Source organism: Lithobates pipiens, unplaced genomic scaffold (assembly GCF_037356315.1).
Source record: "Lithobates pipiens isolate NorthernLeopardFrog02 unplaced genomic scaffold, aLitPip1_a1.2 Scaffold_56, whole genome shotgun sequence".
In the NCBI taxonomy this organism is placed as follows: domain Eukaryota; kingdom Metazoa; phylum Chordata; class Amphibia; order Anura; family Ranidae; genus Lithobates; species Lithobates pipiens.
In genome coordinates, this window is record NW_027507878.1 from 2,396,492 (window position 1) to 2,410,641 (window position 14,150).

At 40.8% G+C, this 14,150-nt stretch overlaps 1 protein-coding gene across 1 annotated transcript; it reads right to left on the reverse strand.

Annotated features, from left to right (window-relative positions):
• Positions 1-11,729: 11,729 nt before the first annotated feature.
• On the reverse strand, positions 11,730-14,041 carry LOC143958093 (olfactory receptor 1G1-like). The gene has a single exon (XM_077467545.1). The coding sequence runs from the start codon at positions 13,922-13,924 to the stop codon at positions 12,983-12,985; it is 942 nt and encodes a 313-aa protein (XP_077323671.1). The 5' UTR covers positions 13,925-14,041; the 3' UTR covers positions 11,730-12,982.
• Positions 14,042-14,150: the final 109 nt, after the last annotated feature.

Here is a 14,150-nt window from a genome sequence, read left to right on the forward strand (position 1 = left end):
CGTCGGAATGTGTCCTATCGGACCGCGTTGTCGGATAATCCGACTGTGTGTGGTATGCATCGGACTGATTCTGTCGGAATATCCGACAGACCCAATTTTCCAACATGTTGGAAATATTTTCCAACCAACTGGTTCGATCGGACATACTCCGATCATGTGTAGAGAATTTTGATCGGACCAAGTGCCACGCATGCTCAGATCAAATTCCTACTTCAAAGCTATTGGCTACTAGCCTGAATGTAGTCCCATCGTTACGAAATAACGTCATCACGTTCTGAATGATCGGATTTTTCGACAACTTAGTCCGACCGTGTGTATGCAACAGTTTCGGACAAAATCCGACGGATTTGGTTGGCAGAATGTCTGACAGTGTGTACAGGGGCTAATTCCTCCTGTATTGAATTGTATTGTAAATGTACTATTTGCCCTCATGTTGTAAAGTGCTGTGCAAACTGTTGGCACTATAAAAACCCGGTATAATAATAATAATACCTAAAGATACACTAGAGGCATATAGTTTCATAGTTTCATAATTAGTAAGGTTGAATAAAGACACCAGTCCAGTTCAACCTGAGTGAATGTCTACAAGTGTCCCTATCCCTGTACATTGCACACTCACATCAGTCCCTAGCCTCAAAGAGCCCACAATCCAAAGTCCCCATTCATATACTAGGGCCAATTATGGACAGAAGCCAATTAACCTACCCGCATGTCTTTGGATTGTGGGAGGAAACCGGAGTACCTGGAGGAAACCCACGCAGGCACAGGGAGAACATGCAAACTCCAGGCAGGTAGTGTCGTGGTTGGGATTTGAACCAGTGACCCTTCTTATTGCTAGGTGAGAGTGCTAACCACTACACCACTGTGCCGATAGTCATGCCCTGTACACACCGTCGGAAATTCAGACGGAAAAAGTCAGATCGGATTATGTTGTCGGAAAATCCAATCGTGTGTGGGCTCTATCGGACTTTTTCCATCGGAATTTTCGACGGAAAAAGTTTAAGAGCTAGATCTAAAATTTTCCGACAACCAAATCCAATCAGACTTTTTCCAATCGTGTGTAGAGAATTCCGACGCAAAAAGTGTCGCGCATGCTCAGAATAAATTACAAGATGAAAGCTATTGGCTACTGGCCTCTTTATAGTCCCGTCGTACGTGATTTCCGTCACCTCGTTAAGAACCATCTGATTTTCCAACAACTTTACCTGACCGTGTGTATGCAACATAAGTTTCACCCAAAATCAGTCTGAAAAAATCTGATGGATTTTGTGGTCGGAATGTCCAGCCGTGTGTACAGGGCATCTGGGGAAATCAAAGATGAAGGGACCAAAATTAGAGCACTAGTTGATAAGTTGACCACGTTTTCTGCGGTCTGTCAAGACAATCAAACCTGTGATCTTTTTAGAGCTATTATTTGTTTCAAAGTTTTATATCTGTAATGTGGTTATGACTAAGGCCTTATAGGCTGAAACGCGTCAACTGACTTAATCTGCTTTTGTTCACTGTGGCTATTCAATAAAATTAAGAATTTTTAAGAGCAACAACCGGAGTGCGTATCATTTTTTCTACATTACTCTACTCAGCTAGGGACTGTGGATCTAGCTTCTCAGAGCTCTGCTATCTATGTGTTGTATGGGTAGTAGCCCTGACTATTCTATAGAAAAAAGGGGGGGTGATTCCTCGCAGTGGAAAAGTATAGAGCAGTGAATAAAAAGAGAGAAAACTGCAGCCCCTACAATATACTGACATCTTACCGAAGTACAGACAGAAATGGTTAAAATAAAAAGTATAGGTATTAGGCTTGTGCAATTTGTTTCTTAACAAATTCGAAATTCAGCTGAATTTTGCATGTTTCGGACATTCGGATGCATCTGAATGCCCGAATAAAAAAATAACAAATTGCAACGAATACAAAAGAAATTATAGCAGATATAACGAATGAATTCGACATGATTTGGTAATTCTTTAAGGCCGGGTTCACACTATAGCGATGCGGGAACGCCGCGAATCCGCGACGTTTACCGGCATCGCACACCTCCCGCCGGCAGTTCACACTGCCCTATGCGGACGGCTGGGAGTGTCAATGTTATGTTAATGACACCCCCAGATCCGTCCGCATATCGCAGTGCGATCTGCCGACTCGCACAGGAATCGGATCGCATGGTGTGAACCCCCATGCGATCCGATTCTGTTGCGGACCCAAAAAAGGGTCCCGTGCGAGTTTGCTGCGGGAGCGCTGCGAATTCAGCCATACTATCTGTATGGCTGAACTCGCATCGCTACGGAGATCGGATGTGATTTGCTGTGCGAATCACATCCGGATCTCCCCCCGCAGCGGTGTGAACCGGGCCTAAAGATCTAATGAAACAAAAGGTCAGCTCAAAGTAAATCTTATAGTCCAATCAGCTGATTAATTTTGTGCCGGAGGATGGATTACTGGCAAAGTGCATTCCTGAGAACTGAGTTAGAAGATGTTGTATTGTATTTGAGCCGAGGAGAAGAGACGTTGTCATTGTGTGTGTTAAAAAAATTCAATAAACAAACGACTTTCCAAACTACGAATCATTATCACGAATATATATATACATACATAAATATCGAATTTCAACTAATACAAACGAAATTATAGCGCATATAACAAATGAATTCGACATGATTCGAGATTCAGCATAACGAATATCGACACTCTACGAATAATAACGAATTATCCGAAAACGTATTAATGTAACGTAACGAATATAACAGAACGAAATTATGTATTTTACGAATGACAACGAACCAAGACTAAACAAAATGTTCCATTGTGCACAAGTCTAGTAGGTATGGCGCGGTTCCTCTAAACTCAAAAGATAAATAAATATAAAGTGACAAGTGCTGAAAAATATATATAAAATAATAAAATTTATATGTACTTTGATGTGCAAATTGATCATTTGATGTGCCTTTAAATCGGTAGTGACTTAATGAATATACTCAATATATTTAATATATAAAGGACTGTGGGGGGGTTAGATCCCCTGCCAATATGTTTGAATAATGCTAATAAATAATACAATTGATATCACAATAAATATTAAAAATTATATATAAATCCACATAATGCGTCAAAGTCCAATAGAGTCCATAAGTGAAAATTATTACTTCATAATACGTAATTAATAAAGTGATAAGTGCTCATAAAGTGCTAATTGTCCACAAATTAAAAGGCGTTATATCTTCTCCTCTCAATACAGTGCTTGCAGTGCAGGTGACTAATCCGTGCTCTTATTCAAAATGCACTCACCAGATACTTCCTACCCCACCTGGGGTGTTATGCAGCCACAGTATTTGCCACTGTCTAGCACCCTGGGAGATTGGTTCTTTGTGGTATTAGCGTTCCTCCAAGTTGTTAATATGTAAGGAAGAGAGGGATGCCCATAGCATGATATCACTTAAAAAACATTTATTTCAATAGAAAGTTTTGAGATATACTCACATTTGAACAAACAAAATCAGACATGTACTGCCGACACAAACACCGAAGAAAAAAAAAGCTGTCTATGGCTTCAAACGGAAGTGACATTAAGATGTACTGTAGCCCCTCCCTACACGTTTCGTCACACTAGACGTCATCTGGAGTGTCCATCTTACTACACCTTCCGTTTATTTATAGTGTGCAGTGACTCCCATAAGCATATGCAAGCAATTACGGTGCCCATTTTTGATGTGTTTTGCAGACCGAAGCCCTGCGGTGGCCATTTTGCATGGGTTTTTGAGGACCGAAGCCCATAATACCCTTACTAGAAAATAAAAATAAGATCACGGTCTAATAATGCCATCTAAAACGTGCCGGATGTCTAAAAGCTATTCTTGCCGATATCATTTAATTTGCTGCAAGAAATAGAGAGCCTGCCTATCAGGATAGGGGTTGTGCCTACAGCATCCTTCCCGAAACCCATTTACACTGATAAGGCATCTCATTAATACCGGAAGTTCAGTAATTGCTTTGTATGGTGTCACTAAACACTAAACATCTACTATATACTTTTAGTAGAATATTACACAGTATATCCAATCATGATAATCATTATCTACATGAGCCATACAAACATGAGAATATATACGCACAACATAATAATTCATTAAAAAAAATGAAAAATGAAAAAGATATGTTAATAAAAAATGGTGAAAAATATATGTATGTATATTTAAACCCTATATGTATTTAAACCATATAGACCTCCTTACAGCCCCTACCTAATGCCAGGTGGTAAGTGAGCCAGAATGTGTAAACGACTTGCTGGTTATTGTTTTTATTAAAAAATATTATAAATGAGAATAAAATAGTAAATAAGTGTTGCTATTAATGACCAGACAATAAAATTTTAATTTAAATTAAAAATGTCAATTTGAGGAAGTAGGTGGGGTAGCGGTGGGGCTCCCTTTGGGAAACAGCATAGTTACTATATAAAATGTTAAAAACCTTACATGAAATATTAAAAATATTAATAATATTATTATTATTATTAAAAATATTATTAAAAATATAAAGGATTATGTATAGGAATCTAAAGACCAATAATAGTTATTTGAAAAAATTCATTGTTTTTGGGATTTACCCATAGTTGGGATATTTGGGATTTGGGACATGTTCATCTTTTTCTAAGGTTTTCTCCAAAAAAGTTTTCAAAAATTTGTTAGGAAGCAGTTCAAATCTACCCTGCTGGTTGAAGTGCATCTAATTGGAAAATCCATTTGGTTTCCATTTTGCTAAATTTTTATTCTTTTATTTTCCCCTCTCCAGTGGCCTTTTGATTTTGTCAATGGCATAGAAAGTCTTGCATGTTGTAAACAAAAAAGTCAGTGCTACTACCCATACATCACATAGATAGCAAAACTCCCGGGTCCTCAATCCACAGTCGTTGGCTGAGTAGGGAAATGAGGAAAAGACGATCCGCACTCCGGTGATTGCTCTTAAAAAATGTAGTATTTATTAACAAGCCACAGTGACCAAACACAAATAAGAAAGGTTGACGCGTTTCAGCCTATAAGGCCTTAGTCATAACTATAAGGCCTTAGTCATAACCACATTACAGACATGAAACTCTTGAAATAAATAGTGGCTCGGAGTCACTATTTATTTCAAGAGTTTCATGTCTGTAATGTGGTTATGACTAAGGCGTCATGCATGTTGGGTCCCTTCTATTTTAGTCCCTGAAATGCCTCGAGACACTGTGCTTGTTGAAACCATTTTTGATGTCATTTATGTGTTCTCGGATTCTGACAAATAGCTGCCTTCTTATTCTTCCCACATATTGTTTGTGGCATGGGCATTCTATGACGTAGGTCACATTGGTGTTATTGCAGGTTATCAGTTCTTTAACCCCTTCCCGCCAAGCGTACGCAGATGTGCGTACTCGGCTTCCGGGGGGTATACCGGGATGATGCCCGCACCTGCAGGCATCATCCCTGTACCGTTTTGTTCAGCTGGCGATTGGCTATCCAGCCATAACAACCGAAGTGGCTAAAAGCCGCTCGGCTGTTATGCCGGAGGAGCGGGAGGGGACGTCCCCCCCTCCCGCCGCCTCCCACCGCTGTTACCGGTGCTCCCGCTCGATCGGGAGCACCGATTCAAGATCCGGCGCCTCCGGCTGCCGGGGAGGAACTGGAACGAAGCCGTAATCGGCTTCGTTCCAGTATCCTAATCGTAAACACGGAAGCGACTTCATGATGTCACTTCCCGTTTACTCGGCTGCCAATGGCGCCGGTTTTAAAAATACGGTATTCAGAATCGCCGTTTTCGGCGATCTGCATACATTGAAGTGTAAAGGAGGGGTGGGGGGTCTTATAGACCCCCGATCCCTTCATAAAGAGTACCTGTCACCACCTATTACTGTCACAAGGGATGTTTACATTCCTTGTGACAGCAATAAAAGTGATCAAATTTTTTTTTTTTTTTAAAACAATTTATTAATTTTCAAATAAATAAAATAAAAAAAAAATAGCCCGCCATCCCGCGAGCTCGCAAAGCAAAGAAAGCCCATACGGAAGTCGTGCCCGCATATGTAAACGGTGTTCAAATCACACCGCGATCGTCAGAGCGAGAGCAATAATTCTAGCACTAGACCTCCTCTGCAACGCTAACCTGGTAACCGTAAAAAAAAATTAAAGCTTCGCCTATCGAGATTTTTATGTACCGTACTTTGTCGTCAATCCACGAGTGCGTGCAATTATAAAGTGTGACATGTTTGGTATCTATTTACTCTGCGTAACATTATCTTTCACATTATGCAAAAAAATTGGACTAATTTTACTGTTTCGTTTTTTTTAAATTCATGAAAGTGTCCCTTTTCCCAAAAAATTGTGTTTAAAACACTGCTGCGCAAATACCGTGTGACATAAAATATTGCAACAATCGCCGTTTTATTCTCTAGAGTCTCTGCTAAAAAAATATATATAATGTTCCAAGTAATTTTCTAGCAAAAAATATGGATGTTAACTTGTAAACACCAAATTCCAAAAATAGGCTTAGTCATGAATATTGTATTCATTTCCATTAGATGTTGAAGTGAAATTTTTTTTTTTCTTATTAGTTTTCTTGCTGACCTTGCATGGTAGACATTTTCCACATCTGTAAAATCCTTTTATGTCTTTGAATAATTTAATTTGTTTTGGGGGTCCAATGCATTGTGTACCAGTCTATTCCTAACCGATGGTGCTTTTCTATAAATAAAAGTGGGCTTAGATGGTAAAATAGACCTTAAAATTTTGTCAGACTGTAGGATTGGCCAATGTTTTTTTTATCACCATTTCTAGGGATTTATGTTGTTTATTATACCGAGTGAGGAAAGCCGTATCGATGTACTTCTTCTTTTTCTTGTTCTCTGCTTTGACATCTATCATCACGTTCCTGTCCATTTTGTTGACTTTATCTTTTAGTACCAGTAGTTCTTTTTTCTTGTATCCCTTCTCCATGAACCTATTGATTATTATATTTGCTTGTTCTTCATAATCACTTACACTGCTGACTTTTCTGTTTATACAGGAGACGTGTGCACAGCCCTAAAAGTTTATTTTTTTAAGTTTTTATTTCTTTTTGTTGTCGTTTTTCAGATCCTTCGTTGTGATCAATATTTGTTATTTGGAATGATGTCGTAACTTCAGAAAAATTGGAATTTGTTACGTTCCACTCGTTTAGATGCAGTGTTCCGTATTTCAGTATTTTGTAATAATCTGAAATCTGAAAATAAGAACACAAATTCCAAAAATTCGAAAATCCGAAAATTCAAAAATCCAAAAAATCAAAAGAATGATAATCCAAATATAAAAAAAAAATCCAAAATTATAACGAACTAATAATAACTACCGTATATACTCGAGTATAGGCCGACCCGAATATAAGCCGAGGCCCCCAATTTACCCCCAAAAAAACTGGCAAACTTATTGACTCGTGTATAAGCCGAGGGTGAGACATGCCTGTCCATCCCTGTGTGTGTGTCCGTCCCTGTGTGTCCGTCCATCCCTGTGTGTGTGTCCGTCCCTGTGTGTCCGTCCATCCCTGTGTGTCTGTCCATCCCTGTGTGTGTGTGTGTCCATCCATCCATCCATCCCTGTGTGTGTGTGTGTCCATCCATCCATCCATCCCTGTGTGTGTGTGTGTCCATCCATCCATCCATCCCTGTGTGTGTGTGTCTCCATCCATCCATCCATCCCTGTGTGTGTGTGTCTCCATCCATCCATCCATCCCTGTGTGTGTGTGTCTCCATCCATCCATCCATCCCTGTGTGTGTGTGTCTCCATCCATCCATCCCTGTGTGTGTGTGTGTGTGTGTGTGTGTGTGTGTGTGTGTGTGTGTGTGTGTGTGTGTGTGTGTCCAGCCTACCTGTGTCCCGAGCCTCCGTCCCGTGCCTTGCCTCCTTGCCTCCGTCCCGTGCCTTGCCTCCTTGCCTCCGTCCCGTGTCGTGCCTTGCCTCCGTCCCGTCCCGTGCCGTGCCTTGCCTCCGTCCCGTCCCGTGCCTTGCCAGGATCGCCGCTCTTCGTCGGCGCCTCGGCGGCCATACTACAATTCGAAAGCCGCGCCTCCGCCTCCGCCTGTGATAGGCGGAACACTGAATTTCCCAGCAGCCTGTGTTCCGCCTATCACGGACAACGTCTCATCCTCGTACTACGGACGAGGATGTGACGAGGTCCGTGATAGGCGGAACACAGGCTGCTGGGAAATTCAGTGTTCCGCCTATCACAGGTGGAGGCGGAGGCGCGGCTTTCAAATTGTAGTATGTCCGCCGTCTGTCTGCTCGATACGCTGATCGAGCAGTCAGACGGCGATGACTCGAGTATAAGCCGAGGGGGGCATTTTCAGCCTCAAAAAAGAGGCTGAAAATCTCGGCTTATACTCGAGTATATACGGTAACTATTAAATTATAGGTATTGGAATTTCCTTTACAATTTGGCTGTTAGTGAACGTAACAAATACAAATTTATCCGAAGTTACGAATTATTCAAAATAACGAATGCTGCATCTAATTGTATGGAACCTAACAGCTAGACTGCCTAGTGTTGATGGTGTTGATTTAATCTGTAAGATTTTTTTATGGTGTAAGTTTCATGGGCATAATTAACACCCAAAGACCAATTTTTACACACTCGTTTGACAGGTACATATCACTGCAATTTTTGACAGCAAGGCCAATTCTTTCTTTCATCAAGAGTACCCGTATAGGGTTACGGTGTGAAGGCGCCACCGACACCCAAAGACCAATTTTTCCGCACACCCATTACTTCTTTCCAAAGTCTGTGGAAGAGACACTGGAATTTATCCAAAAAATCTCTAATCTTGTTCTGGGTGCACTACATTGTGGCCTCATCATACAGACTGGCTCCCCAAGCCATTTTTTTACAAAATAAAGAAATCTTGCCGGGAAATTTAATTTTTTTTGGCTTTGTAAATTCAATTCAATGATGAGTGTCACGCCTTCAGGCTCTCTTCTTCCATGAGACTTTCCTCAATGGAATCCAGCTTTAGATGAACTTTTTGTTTGCACAATTGCACTTTAGTCACATGTGATGTAATTTAGCATATGTGTCTTCAAAATTGATTCACAGTTATTATTGCTTATATACTGTTGATTATCTGCACATTCGTATATTTTGATATTTGTCTGTATTCGCACGAATGCACTTTATTGTTTAGGGCTGCACTCTTTTTACATATAAATGCAATTATTGCTGCAGCAGCCTCTATACACCGTACAGATGTACCACTTTACAGGTGGACTAAGGGGGCCCCACAGGCACTATATTGAAAGGAATTTTTCATTTTTATTATTATTTCTCATTTTTATGGTTTCACTTCAAGCATCATTAAATCACAGCTCATTTAAAAATGACGTTTTTGACAAACTTTTTTTTCATTGATACATGTCCCCTAGGGCAGTACCCGGACCCCTATAACCATTGTATGCAAAATTAATGCATATAAGCCTTCAAAATGGGCACTTTTGATTTTTACAGTTCGGGTCCCGTAGATGTCATTGGGGTTTGTTATTCGGTTCTGAACTTTCGCGATGTTCGAAAGTTCTGGTGCGAACCGAACAGGGGGTCGTTCAGCCCATCTCTACCAAACATCAGCCTTGAAACCTTTATGACTTGGAGAGGATCTGCAAAGAGGAGTGGGACAAAATCCCTCCCGAGATGTGTGAAAACCTGGTGGCCAACTACAAGAAACGTCTGATCTCTGTGATTGCCAACAAGGGTTTTGCCATCAAGTACTAAGGCATGCTTTACATCGCCCAAATCGTCCCCTCCGCCCCTCCCAGGGCCTCCTGATCTCTAGTTTCCTTGTTACCTCCTCTCATGCTCACCTTCAGGACTTCTCCAGAGCCTCTTGCATCCTCTACAACTCCCTGCCCCGGTATATATCCGATCAGCCCCTAACCTGTCCACCTTCAGGACTTCTCTAAAGCCTCTCCCATCCTCTGGAACTCTCTGACCCAGTATAACTGATCAACCCCTAACCTGTCCACCTTTAGGAGATCCCTGAAAACTCACTTATTCAGGGAAGACTATCCCACACCCACCTAACAACTGTCCCCAAGCCATCCCCCATCACATCATTCCCTGCATCTATTACCTATTGTACCACCACCTCCTCCCTTTAGAATGTAAGCTTTATGAGCCGGGCCATCCTATCCCTTCTGTATTGAACTGTACTGTAATTGTGCTGTCCCCTCTCTACATTGTAAAGCACTGCATAGGCTGTTGCGCTATATAAATTGTGTATAATAATAATAATGTTTTGCGAAGGGGTCAAATACTAATTTCACTCATTAAAATGCAAATCAATTAATACACTTTTTTAAAATGCATTTTTTCTGGATTTTTATTTGTTATTCTGTCTCTCAATGTTAAAATAAACCGACCATTAAATTATAGACTGATCATTTTTTTTGTCATTGGGCAAATGTACTAAATCACTAGGGGATCAAATACTTTTTTTCCTCACTGTATACGTGTTATAAAAAGAAATTAACTTCAGGCTCAGCTTTTCAATAGGTCTGATCCTAAGTAGCTATAACCTCAAATATCAAACTAAAACTGCATTTTTTTCAGATTGTTCTCTATTTGTCAGCTTTTAAAGAATCTGATCAGGTGAATTTATAAAATAGCATTGTAGGTGCATAAACCCCTTTATGGATCAAGGCGGACAGTGACTGTAGCCATGAAATTAACAGACGCCTGCTTTTTGGAAGGAAAGCAATGGCAAACCTAGACAACATTATAAAAAGCAGAGAGACATCACCCTACTGACAATGTGCTGTATAGTCAAAGCTATGGTATTCCCAGTAGTAACCTATGGCTGTGAAAGCTGGACCATAAGGAAGGATGAACGCTGAAGAATTGATGATTTTCAACTATGGTGTTAGAAAAGACTCCTGAAAGTCCCTTGGGCGGGAAAAAGAACAAACCAGTCAACCCTGAAGGAAATCAACCCTGAATATTTACTGGAAGGACAGATCTTTAAGCTGAAACTCAAATACTTTGGCTTAATGTGAAGAGAGGACTCATTGGAAAAGACCCGGATGCTGGGAAACATGGAAGGAAAAAGGAGAAGAGGACAACAGAAAACAAGATGGATAGATAGCATCAGCGAAACAATGAACGTGAAGTTAAGCAATCTCTGGGAGGCAGTGGAGGAAAGAAAAGTCTGGCAACAACAAGGTGCATAAAAATGGTAGACAAATTAGTCACAGATATAATTTGATCAAAATGTGGTCAATTTCTGTGCCACATCCCTAAACTTAATGTAACAAAACAAAGTAAATAGTATAGGCATCCTTGCTCCTCATCAGCTGGTATTTCCAACCCCGCTATACCTTCAGTCCTCTCAGAAACCTGCACTGAGAGGAATGAATGGTATAGAAATAGGTGTTCCAAGTACTTGTAGCCAATCTGCTAGCGGTACACCAACATCAGATTTTAGCAGGTAAATTTCCCTACCCCAGTTGCTAAGAAATTCAGTTCCAGTCATCCACATGCTGAGCATCTGAATGCTAGCTTGGCCAAATTGCTAGCACTGCAAATGCTGCCTTTTCAGATGGTAGACTCTGCACTCTTTTGTGGAATGTGCGGTATCCCAGTGGCAGGTTCCCAAACGCCATTTCTTTTCTCTGAAGGCAATTCTGGCTCTCTACTAGCATGTGGAAGGCAATGTTTTGGCCTCGTTGGACAGGGCGTTCAGCAGTACAGTGCATATTACTGCTGACTCATGGTCCAGCAGGCATGGGCAGGGACGTTACCTTTCTTTCACAGCGCACTGGGTAACTCTGCTGGCAGCTGGGAAGGATGCAGGACAGGGTTCAGTATTGTTGGAGCTTTTTCCAGCACCATGGCTCCAAAATGCTAGCAGTGGGGATTTTGCCACAGCTCTCTCCTCCACCCCTTCTCTTCTTTCTCTATGGCCTCTTCCTCTGCAGATTTCCCCTCTAAACCAGTGGTGCTCCATAGGCATTCAAGGGGCTACGCAAGCACTCAGGCAAAAAGATGCCATGCGGTGCTTGAGTAGGTCTGCTTTCCTGAAGATGTTTCATCTTCTGCTCCCTCTGCGAAGGCTGTATAAGTTCTGCAACCTTACCCTTGTAACATGAATCAAGAAGGGTTGCCAGCCAGTAACGATCCCTCTCCTTGATGCCACAAATCCAAGGGTCCTTTTGCAGGACAGGACAGGGTTCAGTATTGTTGGAGTGGTGCTCCATAGGCGTTCAAGGGGCTACGCAAGCACTCAGGCAAAAAGATGCCATGCGGTGCTTGAGTAGGTCTGCTTTCCCGAAGATGTTTCATCTTCTGCTCCCTCTGCGAAGGCTGGATAAGTTCTGCAACCTTACCCTTGTAACATGGATCAAGAAGGGTTGCCAGCCAGTAACGATCCCTCTCCTTGATGCCACAAATCCAAGGGTCCTTTTGCAGGCTTTGCAAGATCACAGAGGCCATGCAGCATAGGTTTGCAGAGGCATTCGATCCTAAGTCCTCACCCATATACCCGCTGAGTACAATATATTGCTTATCAACCGTAAAGATCCAACGTATATCAATATCTACATTGGGGTTCCTGTACTTGGGAGAAAAAGGAGAAAATAATTTGGTGAAAATATTTGAAAAAGTATTATAAGTTGCTCATTATTTAAACTAAAACTGCATGTTTTCTGATCTTTCTCTATTTGTCAGCTTTTACTGTATATAATCTGATTTGGGTATTCATAAAAACTTTCTAATTAATAGCCCTGTAGGTGCACATTAATGGTAGACAAATATTTTTAGGATAACCAAAGTGTATTGAAACTGCTACATTTGGTTTGTGGGTTACAGTGAACTCTGGTCATGTAGGGGTAAGTACAACTACGAGCACCCAAAGCATTTACATTTTATAAAGGACATTCCTGAATTTTTTAAACAACTGAAAATGGCACAGAAATAAAAAAAAAGTGTCAATGTTCACAATGACATTTTTCACCATGACGCCTGGATTAATTTTAGGTGATAATGCGACTTCATAAGTGCCTCCATAAGGTCCTTATTCCTCAGGCTGTAGATCAGAGGATTCAGCAATGGGTTAATGAGGGAAGTTATGACTGTAAATAGTTTGTTTAAATTGACCATATCATTGGAAGTGGGGACCAAGTAAATAAAAATGAAGCAGCCATAAAAGATGAAGACCACGGTGAGGTGGGATGTGCAGGTGGAGAAGGCCTTCTTCTTTCCAGTCTTGCTACGGATTCTAAGGATGGTACTGAAAATATAGACATAGGGAAAAAAGGTCAAAAGAAAGGCTCCCAATCCTGTACTACCACCTAATAAATATATGACCATCATGTTTATGAAGGGATCAGTACATGTAATTTGATATAAGTGTGGGACGTCACAAAAGAAGTTATGGATGGAAGATGTTCTGCAGAAGGACAACCTGAGCAAAAATAAAGTATAAACCAAAGAGACAGAACATCCTGCAACCCAGACCAGAGAGGCCATTCGAATACAGACTCTCCAAGACATCATTAGTTTGTAATGTAGGGGGTGGCAGATGGCAATGTATCGGTCGTAGGACATAGCTGAGAGCAAGAAAAGTTCTGAGCAAACAAATGAGATGTAGAAAAAGACTTGGACTATACAGGCAGGAATGGATATTGATCGGCTTCTTGTGACCAAATCAAAGAGCATCCTTGGTGAGGTCACTGATGAATAGGACATGTCCAGAAATGCCAAGTTGGCAAGAAAAAAATACATTGGGTTGTGCAGATTGTAGTCAGTGAGGACCAATAAAAAAATAAGAAGGTTTATGATCAGAGTCATCAGATAGATGAGAAGAAAGAGTGCAAAAAGTACATTCATGGTCAGTGGATGGTCTGATAGACCCACAAGAGTGAAAGAGGAAATCTCTGTCATATTTCTCATATTATTCTTTTTTTTTCTCTGTTTAAATTTATCAAATTTATAGAATAATAATAAAATTATGGATCTGAGGATTAATTAGAAAATCTGTACGGTGCACCTACACAATGCATTCAGGTTTACATGTAGGCATTTCTAGCACTGAATGATTTATTCTTATATAAAATGTTGGCATTCCCGCAGGATAAAGCTTTGTGTTGTAAGAACACAAAGCTGAAAGTCTCATTAT